The sequence below is a fragment of the Schistocerca cancellata genome, chromosome 1, assembly GCF_023864275.1.
Source record: "Schistocerca cancellata isolate TAMUIC-IGC-003103 chromosome 1, iqSchCanc2.1, whole genome shotgun sequence".
In the NCBI taxonomy this organism is placed as follows: Eukaryota; Metazoa; Arthropoda; class Insecta; order Orthoptera; family Acrididae; genus Schistocerca; species Schistocerca cancellata.
The window spans coordinates 281561269-281574337 of record NC_064626.1 but is presented as its reverse complement, the minus strand read 5'-3'; the positions used below and the strand labels follow the sequence as shown (position 1 = coordinate 281574337).

The following is a 13069-nucleotide window of genomic DNA, read 5'->3' as shown; positions in this document are numbered from 1 at the left end:
TTTGCTCTGAGGCGACCACAACAATCATTTATCACATAGTCTGCTTTTGGAAAAATTCTCTTCTAAGGCATTAATGCTGTCAATATATAGAATATGTTGACAATATCAAATAGAATGTTTTGTCGGTTTCCAACACAAAAGTAGGAATTAATCCTTGTAAAGTTAGTCATACCTCAAATAATGAGTCATTTGTGCAACGTCATCAGATTTTTGTTATTGCTAAAATGTAATATCAGAAAGTGCTGTCAGAAAACTGAAGGCTTACAGCTCGAAAGATAAAATACATATTCTAGCTGAATCATCTTCAGCGTTCTAAGAACACTATTATCTGACTACAAAAAACTAGTTACTGTTCTGACTCAGCAGTTAATTGTATCTGTAGACTGAAGAGCTAATGAAACTGGAACATCTGCCTAATATCGTGCAGGGCCACCGCGATCACGCAGAAGTACCGTAACACGACGTGGCATGGACTCGACAATTGTCTGATGTAGTGCTGGAGGGAACTGACACCTTGAATCCAGCAGGGTTGTCCATAAATCCGTAAGAGTACGACTGTGTTGAGATCTCTTCTGAAGTGCATGTTGCAAAGCATCCCAAGTATGCTCAATAATGCTCATGTTTGGGGAGTTTAGTGGCCAGCAGAAGTGTTTAAGCTCAAACACTCGGTAGCAGTTCTTGACGTGTGATGTGTCGCATCGTCCTACTGGAATTGCCATGTCCGTCAGAATGCACAATGGGCATGAGTGAATGTAGACGATCAGAGAGGATGCTTACGTACGTATCACCTGTAAGAGTCGTATCTAGACTTATCAGGGGTCGCCTGTCACTCCAACTGCATACGCGCGACACCATTACAGAACCTCTAAGAGCTTGAAAAGTTCCCTGCTGTCATGCAGGGTGCATGGTTTCATGAGGTTGTCTCCCTAGCCGTTCACGTCCATCCATTATATACAATTATAAACGAGACTGGTCCGACCAGGTAACATGTTTCCAGTCATAAACAGTCCAGTATCGGTGCTGACGCACCCAGGCGAAACGTAAAGCTTCGTCTCGTGCAGTCATCAAGGGTACGCGAGTAGACCTTTGGATTCGAAAGCCCATATCGATGACGTTTCCTTGAATGTTTCGCACGCAGACACTTGTTGCTGGCCCAGAGTTGAAATCTGCAAAAATGTTCGGAGGGGTTGCGCTTCAGTCACGGAGAAGGATTTTCTTCAGTCGTCGTTGGTCCTGTTCTTGCAGGAACTTTTTCCAGCCGCAGCAATGTTGGAGATTTTAAGTTTTACAGGATTCCTGATATTCATGGTACACTAATGAAATGTTCGTATGGGAAATCTCCACTTCATCGCTACCGCGGATTACCTGTGTCCCATCGCTCGTGCGCCGACTATAGCTCCATGTTCAAACTCACTTAAAACTTCATAAAATGAGACTGTAGCAGCGGGAACCTATTTAACAACTATTCCAGACCCTTCTTGTCGTTGATAGAAGTTGCCGATTGCAGTGCCATATTCTGCCTGTTTACATGTGTGTATTTCAATACGCATGCCTATACCCGTTTCTTTGGCGTTTCGGTGTTGGTACCTCTTCAAGGCGTAAGGCATTTTAACTCAACTCCGCCCGAACAAGCCATGAACGCCCAACGGTACCGCCCGGCCGCCGTGTCAGCGTTAGCCCACAGGCGTCACAGGATGCGGATATGGAGGGGCAAGTGGGCAGCACACCGTTCTCCCGGCCGTATGTCAGTTTACGAGCCTGGAGCCGCTGCTTTTCAATCAAGTAGCTCTTTGAGTTTGCCTCACAAGTGCAACCCTCTTGCCAGCAGCGCTCGGCAGACCGGATGGTCATCCATCCAAGAAGCATTTTAACTACACCATCGTAATACATATAGCGGTTAAACAGAAATATGGAAGCACAACGTGAAAAGCATGCATGAACATATGCGCAGACCAACTAAATCTTACTGGTTGCAGTGTTGTATTTGACCATGAATAGCATTTGTTCAATGTTCTCAACACATTGCAAATATCCCTTTCGGCCATTACAGTGTATGGTACAGTTTCAGTGCATTTTGCTCTGCTATGTGAACTCGAACGGGGGCAAGTTGTTAGCACCCGTGTGATGAGGGTTCTGTAACAAAGGGTGCCGTGTTTAAAGAGGTACAATATCGAAGACGCATATTCAGGGGGAGCGGAAAAACTATGTCTTGCTAAGTCACAATTAGGACCGACTTGTGCAGAACTTGACCCCGCGAACCCCGTCAGCACCAAAACCACATGAACGGAGCTTCATAAGCAGGGCACTACGGAGGGAGCCGGAATTTTGAAAGCGTTCATCAGTAATGCAAGAGCCTCAAGAAACGTTATGCCAGAGCCATAAAACCGGGACCATGGAGCAATGGAATAAAGTCATTTGGCTGGATGAGCCTAGTTTCATAATATCTCAAACTATTGCCTGCTTCCGTGGAACATGGGTGAAACCATGTGGTGGTTCGGTGATGGTTTGGGCAGCCTCATCCTGATATTCCATGGTCCCCGTCGTTGCTCTGCAAGGCTGCATTACTGCCCAGGACTATGATACCGTTTAAGCTGCTCATAACCATACCAAGATTCAGTGTTTTACCCCAGTGGTATTGGAATGTTTTAAGGCGCCAGGGCCAGTTCACACAACTCACATAGTCCCAGAGAGGTTTCGTCAGCATGAAGCCGAATTTCCACGTGTCTCCAGACCATAAGAGTCAGGTGATCTCAATATTATGAGCCTTTCTGGTCTGCTTTGGACAGCAGGGTGTCTGACTGAAAACCAAATCCGAAAAGTCTTTAAGCTGTTTTGAATTCTAACAAGACTTCTACACCATATAAGGTAAGGTAATGAGTTGTGTTTTCATATGTTTCCATATTCATTCCAACCTCTGTGTATTTTTCTAATGAAGTCCGTCAGTAATAATCCGTCACAATTTTTAGAGATTAGTAGTGTCCGTACCTACAATACTAGAGAAAAATACGGTTTTTATCAAACATTATTAAAAGTGTCGGTGGCTCAGAAAGGAGTTCAGTATGCAGAAACAAACATTTTGGATCACTTTCCTAACAACATAAAATGCCTGGTAGACAAAAAAGAAAGTCTTAAATCTTAACTAGAATCAATTCTCTTGATCACTTCCTTTTTTATGAAAAAACTTGTAGCTTGTTAAGAAAATGACTTTTTATGTGTAACTGCGTTAGTTGGTAGCATGTTAACTGATTTTGGCACTACTCGCTACACGTATACCGTAAAAGACAACATTCAAATATGTATTATGGAACACGTAAATAACTATCTACGAGATACATGAAATGTGTTTACCTGTATGTTTCCTGGAAATGACGCTGTTTGCAAACCCTTACCATAATGGGAACTAACAAACATTTTTGGCAGTAGAATGAAATTTTCACTCTACAGCGGAGTGTGCGCTGATATGAAATTCCCTTGCAGATTAAAACTGTGTGCCGGATCGAAACTGAAACTCGGGACCTTTGCCTTTCGCGGGAAAGTGCTCAACCATTGAGCTACCCAGCAGGAGAGCTTCTGTGAAGTTTGGAAGGTAGGAGATGAGGCACTGGCGGAATTAAAGCTGTGAGGACGGGGCGTGGGTCGTGCTTGGGTAGCTCAATGGTAGAGCACTATCCCGCGAAAGGCAAAGGTCCCGAGTTAGCGTCTCGGTAGGGCACACAGTGTTTGCATGTTGTAAGAGCATAGTATCTTTGAGACTTGTAATCTTTCTCTTAGCATTCACCATCCAGTATCCCCCAAGGGGCCCACACACACCAAATATTTATTGAACAATATTATGTACTGCGATTAATATTGACCGTCTGAGTCGTTATTGCCGGTTTGTGCAGTATAATGAAGAGGAATGCAAAGCTTTAAATAATCTGGCATTCCTTCAGTATACTGTGTAAGGGTGAAATCGCGAAATACAGGACAGTTCCAGGTGAGCTCGAGAAATATTCAACTCAATTCGAACGAATTTCCACATAGAACTGGAGAGAGTAAATGACAACGGGTGGAGTGGGAAATAAGATGTATGTGAAACCAGGATGAGGTACTTTCAGAAATGAAATTACTGGTTTATCAGGAAACACACTATATCTCGATGTCCACAATGGCAAAGATAACTTAATAGCACGGTGAATTGACAATAAGTGGAAATGTTGTTACTGTTCCGAAAAGTGCCAAGTAACATCAGGTCAGCTATCCATTGGCCATATATACATATTTTTCTTCCTTCGGCCTCATAGCACAACATAAGAGCATGGAAGGAATCAGTCAGAACCTAGATACGTATTTTAATTCTTTTAAACAGTTGGTACAAAAGAGGAGTAGGCTACATTGAAAACAGCACATGCACACGATGAAATACACAGTCCAAATGTTTAATTTGTAATTAGTTGCTGTTGTGGTTTATGAATCTGTGCTGTATAAATAGACGCCTAGTCGACTGAAATGTTTACTGGAAGCTTTTCAGACCTGTTTTGCCCGTTCTGTAATATTTGGTTCTGGTATTCATCAAACAAAGCCACTCAGTCACATTATACGTGAGTTTAACATCATCGAGCACCGACGCGTTCCCTATGATATTCGAACCGACGCTTTCCGGACTGAAATTTTGAGTAACATTCTTGTGTCATTGTTCGCCTTTAACTTCAGTGCAGCACATTTACACACTATTATTGCGTCCGTAATATTGTGCTTGAGAGGCCCACTTTACATTCCAATATTTAGGGGTACCTTATTTAGTAAGCAAGCTTCCCAGAAATGTTGCGATGAATTTCTAGGGGAGGGGCTCATCATGAGGACTGAGAATTGCGTAGCAGTCCATCGCTGCAACGCATCGTCATACGCCGCTAGGCGGTGCTGTACACGGGAATATTAGAGAGGACGCCAAAGTGGAACTGCTGTACACCAGAGTACTGGAGGGGAACGTGAGGACTGCCTCAGTCGAGTAGTAGCCAGAATTCGATGTGGTTGCAGACATGTGCATAGTGTATATAATTGCTGAATGCAGTGAAAAAGCCACCGGACCATTTTATCTAGAACTCTTTCCAGACAGACATAAAACGGACCGCAGTTTGTTTACACGTGTGCATAGAAATTTGTGCGAGTACGGGGCATTAAGATGTGGCAGGGCTAGTAAGAGCAGGCCACAATCGACGGGTTCGGACGTTAGGCAAGGAAACGTGTCGTGTGCTGTGAAGACTATTCCAAGCACCAGCATACGTGCGATATCCTCGGCTCTCAAAATGTCTCGTAGGAGCGTCCAATGTGTTTTGGACGGCGAGACATTGCAAGCGCGTCACATCCAAAGGTTGACCATCCAGCATGTGTCCTTTTCGCACAGTGTTATCTGTGGCAAAGTGGCCAAGATATGCGTTTCCCAGCTTACGTGTTATTCACGGGTGAGGCAACATTCACTACTAAGTATGGCGTATTCATTCACCACCAAGAACAAATGTGGACGCCAGGAAACTACCACGGCGTGCGGCATCATGTGGTAAAAAATCCTTCACAGTTAATACGTGGTCGTGTCTGGTCGGTGACCGGTCAGTCAGACCGTATCCTTCACCATTGCGCTTGACCGACACGAATTATCATACCTTTGCGGGACAGGATTTTCCCGTCAAGTGTCAGGTACATCATGTGGTTGCAACATGATGGAAAGCCTGCTCATTTTCGCCTGGCCGTTCGTAGGCATTTGAGCAGATCTTTCACACATCGATGGATTGGGAGTGCTGGACCGTTCTCTGGCCCCCACGCTCACCGGATTTATCGAGAATTGGTTTCATTCTGCGGGGAGCCATGAAATCTCTCACGCATCGCGATCGTTTGGAGTCCGACATTGATCTAGTAGCAGGAGAGTCCGTGCAGCTGCTACGATCGCAGAAGTTCCCATTGTGTCCGAGCTTGTCCAGATTTAATGCTCCGTCGGTATCAGGCATCCTTGGCGTCTGATAGTGCAAACTTCAAGCGCCTGTTATAAAATAAAAGCTGTATTCATATTGTATACAATGTGAACCCATTACATCCAATAAATCTTGCAAATGAATCATTCTCCTTTTTCCTTTCCGATCTTCGACCTCTGCAAACACATACTCCGTCGTTTGCGGTCATGGATTGCTATGCAATATTCAATCCTTATGATACGCCCCACCTTCCCTAGAAGTTTGTCGCAATAAATGAACACACTTCGTAAGCCGCGATCGTAGTGTAGACGCTTTTATTTTCTAAGATGGCCGGTTTCAACTGTCTCATGCTACCATCATTTGATCTTATCGTACTTTTAATAAAATTTGCCGTGGTACATTATCCGAACTCAAAATATAAAAGGCACTGAATTTTTGTCAAAACATTTATACGTAGAGAGTGCTTTCATGCTTTGGCTTCATGTAACGTAGCACGGCAGTTTAACAAGTTCCATAAGATAAGACGACGGCAGCACCGGAAAAGTTTGTACACTTCGATCACCATGTAGGAAGTGTGTTAATTTTCGTAGGTTGACACCCTTCGAAAAACACGATTGCCTTGAAAATAAGTGGAAAACGATGGGGGTGATGGGAGAGACATATATGGTCTCTGACAGACAAAATGTCGCTGATAAAGCGCGAAATTGAGTTTCAGCTCCATTTACTTGAAGTCTCATTTCATATTTCTCTTTACCTACCTTCGCGGGTTGTTCAACGTACAAACTGAATAGCACTCCCTTCTCAACCATTGTGTCTTTCAAGGCCTTCCGCTTTTAGAGTTGCCGTCTCGTTTCTGTGTAAGTTATAAATAACCTTTCGCTCCCCCGCCTTCAAAATATATGATCCTTTTCCAAACATTCGACATCTTCAAATGTTACGATATATCATAGCATCTTTGATTCTCATATGTTTGTACGCTCTTCGTATGTATCAAAACATGTGGTGCGTAGTAGGAATCTTTTCCGTGACAAACCTTCAGTGTTCAGTGAGAAAATTTACGTGTCCAACAATAAGAATGCTGTGGGAATGTATCCACGTCTGTGGGACGAATGTTATGAAAACCAACACTCTAAACCGACATTTCACGTAAGTTACATCCAACGAAAATCTGTAACGCAACAATCTGTGTGTTTCGTGCTTATAATTATGTATTATTTATATTTTAGAGCAATTAATCTGCAAAAAACGCACCACATGTTATAAGGAAAGCGTGTAAACAGTCTGAAGATGAATCATAACGATTCGAAACCGGTGACGATACCCTTTGAATAAAGGAACTGAAAGTAAATTTGTGGCAGGTTGCTGTCCCAACACCAACATTTTTTTTCTTGAATTACAGCACCAGCTACCAAGAATCAAAACAAATGTTTAAGAGAAAATGTACGTAGATTTTTTATGTAGCATCTGATTCTGCAATAAAAGATGGGGGTTCCCATTTGAAATTTTAAAGTTGCTTCCCGCCCCCCCTCCCCCTCCACTGGGCTGGGGTGACGGTCTAATTTTAGCACCAGCAGATGTCCCCCTCGAAAATAATCAACTTTGTATTCTACAAAATTTTTTCGTGTGAAGCTTAGTTTTTGAGTTATTCTGGTTTGTCAGCTTAAAATTTACACCGTGTATATTTCTACAGTTACTTTCGTTCTCTAGGATCTCCTGCTTAGTCATTTTACATTTCCTGTCAATCTCATTTGTAGGTGTTTCACTTCCCTTTCGTCTGCTTCATTTGCTGCTTGATGAACTGACTGGTTGATAAGATGAGTGGATCAGTGTAAGATTATGCCCACAAGAAACAAACAGAACGAAAGCGATAGTCTCCAATCACAAAATAATTGTGAAAAACATCAGGACATCAGAGTGTGTAAGAACTTAGTCGCAATACTACGAAACGATATGCAGTGGTAGGATCACGTATAATGTTACGAAAGGTGAATGGAAGATATATATATATATATATATATATATATATATATATATATATATACGTTAGAAGGGGTCATAAAAAGTTAAATGCATCTGTAAATCAAATCACATACAAGACTCAAATGCTGACGATTCTAGAAAATTGAACAGTGGAGTCCTTATCAGGCAGGACTGACAACATACACTGAGACATACATGAGACTCGGAAACTTAAATGTATACTGTTAGAGAAAATAGGACGTAGCTCTCGCAAAACAGTGTTGTATAAACGCTGAGAAAGCAAATTATAGGAAGATGAAGTGACCATAATACTTCAATGATCGTAACTCTCGCGTTGTAGTAACATGCGAAAGAGCAGGTATACTTTTTATTATTTTTCATTTTGGGTCATCAGCATTCCGACTGGTTTGATGCGGCTCACCGTGACTCCTTATCCCTTGCCCTTCTTTTCATTTCACACCGACACTTGCACAAAACGTACTCAGTTATTTGTTGAATGTATTCCACTCTGTGTCTTTCCCTACAATTTTAACCCTCTATAGGTCTCTCTAGAACCATGGAAGGTATTATCTCATGACTTAAGGGGGGTAAGACGTCAAACGGGCCGACTTGGAGCTGGAGATGCGTCAAAGGACATTATAATTTCCAGTGTCAATACTTTTACAAATCAATTCATAAAACTTTGTCAGCATCACCACGAAGAACTCAGGATTCACACTCATTGCAGTGGAACTTCGAAAAAATAACAATTTTTTTTACATGTGAAATTTCATCGTTTTTTCACATACTAATGGCTGCATTTGTTGCTATGGGTACACTTTTCTTCATAAGTTAGGGAGATTCTTCGATGAATTTTGCACAGCATACATACCACACTTACAGGTGTACGAAACTCTAGAATTTATTTAATTTATGAAAAAACGAATGAGCTGCTATATTTTAAAGTTCATGTTTATAAAAAACACAAATTTTATAGTTAATTACCTCAATTTTTACCACAGTTTTTAATAGATTCGGAAAATTCTAGAGTTTCATACACCTTTAAGTATGGTTTGAATGCTGTGGAAAATTCATCGAAGAATTTCTCTTACTCATGAAGAAAAGTGTACCTATAGCAACAAATGCTGCCATTAGTAAGTGAAAAAAATGATGAAATTTCAGATGTAAAAAAAATACTTCGTTACGTTTTAGAACTTCCGCTGCTATGAATGTGAATTCTGAATCCTTCCTGGTCATGCTGACAAAGTTTTATGAATTTATTTGTGAAAGTACAGACAGTGGAAATTAAAATGTCCTGTGGTGCCTCTCCTGCTCCAAGTCGGCCCGTTTGACGTCCTACCCCCCTTAAGACATATCCTGCCATCCTGTCTCTTGTTCTTGTCAAGGTGTTTCCCATATTACTCGCCTCGTCGATTCTGTGAATAACTTCGCCCTTCCTTATCAGTCATCCTAATTTCTAACATACTGCAATAGCACCACATCTCAGACGCTTCAGTACTCCTTTTTTCCTATTTTTCCACAATCAATAATTCACTCCCATACATTGCTGCGCTTCAGACATGCGTTCTCAAAATTTCTTCCCGAAACTAAGGCCGATGTTTGGTGCTACTATACTTCGTTTGGCTAGAACTGCACCCATCGCTTACTCTAGTTTGCTTTTCATATCTTTCTACCTTCAATTATCGTATGATATTCCTCATAACTCTCGCCTTTCTTAGGTTTTGACTCAGTCTTAATTTTTTAAAGTTGATGTACCGTTATCCAGAGTAATGTCATAATGGCCTCTATGGTCTGTTTAGCTTTCCTAAAGGTAAAGTGATCGTCATTTAACAGATCCTCTGTTTTGGAGCTCTACAGACGCAGATTGTCGACCATTTTCCGTCGCTCTAGTATCTAATCGAGTAGGCAATAAAATAATACTACGAAGTGGTACTATTGCAGGATGTTATAAATTACATGGACTGATAAGGAAGGGCGGAGTTATTCACAGAATCGACGAGGCGAGTAATATGGGAAACATCATGACAAGTGACTGTAGGAGGATACAAGATGACTTGGACAGGATTTGTGATTGGTGTAAAGAATGGCAGCTAACTATAAATATAGATAAATGTAAATTAATTCAGATGAATGGGAAAAAGAATCCTATAATGTTTGAATACTCCATTAGTAGTGTAGCGCTTCACGCAGTCAAAGCTATTAAATATTTAGGCGTAGCACTGCAGACTGATATGAAGTGGGACAAACATGTAATGGCGGTTGTGGGGAAGGCGGATAGTCGTCTTCGGTTCATTGCTAGAATTTTGGGAAGATGTGGTTCATCTGTAAAGGAGACCGCTTATAAAACACTAATACGGCCTGTTCTTGAGTACTGCTCGAACGTTTGGGATCCCTATCAGGTCGGATTGAGAGAGGACATAGAAGCAATTCAGAGGCGGGCTGCTAGATTTGTTGCTGGTAGGTCTGATCATCACGCGAGTGTTACGGAAATGCTTCAGGAACTCGGGTGGGAGTCTCTAGAGGGAAGGAGGCGTTCTCATCGTGAATCGCTACTGAGGAAGTTTAGAGAACCAGCATTTGAGGCTGACTGCAGTACAATTTTACTGCCGCCAACTTACATTTCGCGGAAAGACCACAAAGATAAGTTAAGAGAGATTAGGGCTCGTACAGAGGCATATAGGCAGTCATTTTTCCCTAGCTCTGTTTGGGAGTGTAACAGAGAGGGAAGGTGCTAGTTGTGGTGCGAGGTACCCTCCGCCACGCACCGTATGGCGGATTGCGGAGTATATATGTAGACGTAGAATGCTACGCTCGACAAATATGTTCTCAAAATTTCTACCTCAAACTAAGGCCTATGTTTGGGCTACCATGCTTCGTTTGGCTAGAACTGCACCCATCGCTTACTCTAGTTTGCCTTTTATATCTTTATTGCTTCAATTATCTTATGATATTCCTCATAATTCTCGCCTTTCTTGGGTTTTGCCTCAGTCTTAACTGTTTTAAAGTCAGTGTACCGTTGTCAAGAGTAATGTCATAATTGCCTTTATGGTGCTTTTAGCTTTCCTAAACGTAAACTGATCCTCTGCTTTGTGACTCTACAGACGCAGATTGTCGACCGTTCTCCGTCGCCCTACAATGTAATGGAGTAAGCAATAAAATAATATTACGAAGTAGTCTCCGCCAGGCATTGTACAATGGCTCCCGGAGTATTAGGTAGGCGTGGACTCACCGGCGGGCACGATGTGGAAGACGCAGGGCACGGCCTGTGCGCCCAGCTCGTTGCGGCCCCAGCAGAGCAGCGTGCCGTAGTCGCGCTCGCCCATGGGCTGGTACTGCAGCACCGAGCGGCCCGGCGCGGCGGCCGTCACGCCGGCGTCCAGCGGGCGCGTCTCGGAGGCGGCGGCGCTGCTGTTGAAGGCCCAGCGGAAGAGGCGGGCCGGCGGGCGCGCCTCCACCTCGCACGGCACCTGCAGCACCTCGCGCCGCGCCGCCCCCCACACCAGCTGCTGGCCCGGCCGGCACTCCGGCGCGACTGCGGCCAAAAACACCACGCGCCGCCTGTAGCCTATAGCGGCTCGTGTGCACTCACCCAGCTAATCTCGCTGCCGATTGTAAATAACGTCAGCACCAAAGCCACATTAATCTACAGACTGTTCAATAGATCAGTGTCCAAACACGTATTACTGGAGACCAAACAACAAACAGACACTGCCTAACGAAAAAAAAGTGAAACACCCCAGATGGTACAGTGACATGTCGACGTGCACGTAAATAGTGAGAGATGGTTAGACATTCCGGTTAACTATACAGGGTGTTACAAAAAGGTAAGGCCAAACTTTGAGGAAACATTCGTCACACACAAACAAAGAAAATTTGTTATGTGGACATGTGTCCGGAAACGCTTACTTTCCATGTTAGAGCTCATTTTATTACTTCTCTTCAAATCACATTAATCATGGAATGGAAACACACAGCAACAGAACGTACCAGCGTGACTTCAAACACTTTGTTACAGGAAATGTTCAAAATGTCCTCCGTTAGCGAGGATACATGCATCCACCCTGCGTCGCATGGAATCCCTGATGCGCTGATGCAGCCCTGGAGAATGGCGTATTGTATCACAGCCGTCCACAATACGAGCACGAAGACTCTCTACATTTGGTACCGGGGTTGCGTAGACAAGAGCTTTCAAATGCCCCCATAAATGAAAGTCAAGAGGGTTGAGGTCAGGAGAGCGTGGAGGCCACGGAATTGGTCCGCCTCTACCAGTCCATCGGTCACCGAATCTGTTGTTGAGAAGCGTACGAACACTTCGACTGAAATGTGCAGGAGCTACATCGTGCATGAACCACATGCTGTGTCGTACTTGTAAAGGCACATGTTCTAGCAGCACAGGTAGAGTATCCCGTATGAAATCATGATAACGTGCTCCATTGAGCGTAGGTGGAAGAACATGGGGCCCAATCAAGACATCGCCAACAATGCCTGCCCAAACGTTCACAGAAAATCTGTGTTGATGACGTGATTGCACAATTGCGTGCGGATTCTCGTCAGCCCACACATGTTGATTGTGAAAATTTACGATTTGATCACGTTGGAATGAAGCCCCATCCGTAAAGAGAACATTTGCACAGTAATGAGGAGTGACACATTGTTGGATGAACCATTCTCAGAAGTGTACCCGTGGAGGCCAGTCAGCTGCTGATAGTGCCTGCACACGCTGTACATGATACGGAAACAACTGGTTCTCCCGTAGCACTCTCCATACAGTGACTTGGTCAACGTACCCTTGTACAGCAGCAACTTCTCTGTCGCTGACGTTAGGGTTATCGTCAACTGCACGAAGAATTGCCTTGTCCATTGCAGGTGTCCTCGTCGTTCTAGGTCTTCCCCAGTCGCGAGTCGTAGGCTGGAATGTTCTGTGCTCCCTAAGACGCCGATCAATTGCTTCGAACGTCTTCCTGTCGGGACACCTTCGTTCTGGAAATCTGTCTCGATACAAACGTATCGCGCCACGGCTATTGCCCCGTGCTAATCCATACATCAAATGGGCATGAACACTAACCTGCTGATGCTACGTACTGATGTGCTTGGTGCTAGTACTGTAGAGCAATGAGTCGCATGTCAACACAAGCACCGAAGTC

The 13069-nt window shown here is 43.5% G+C and overlaps 1 protein-coding gene across 1 annotated transcript in view; it reads right to left on the bottom strand.

The window, feature by feature from the left end:
• The window catches only part of LOC126170162 (hemicentin-1-like), a gene marked incomplete at its 3' end in the record, with an annotated part of 232868 nt that overhangs the window by 34575 nt on the left and 185224 nt on the right, over positions 1–13069 (bottom strand). Inside the window, exon 8 of the mRNA XM_049920703.1 lies at positions 11155–11457. Within this exon, the coding sequence (XP_049776660.1) occupies positions 11155–11457 (303 nt within the window). The remainder of the gene's footprint in view (positions 1–11154; positions 11458–13069) is intronic.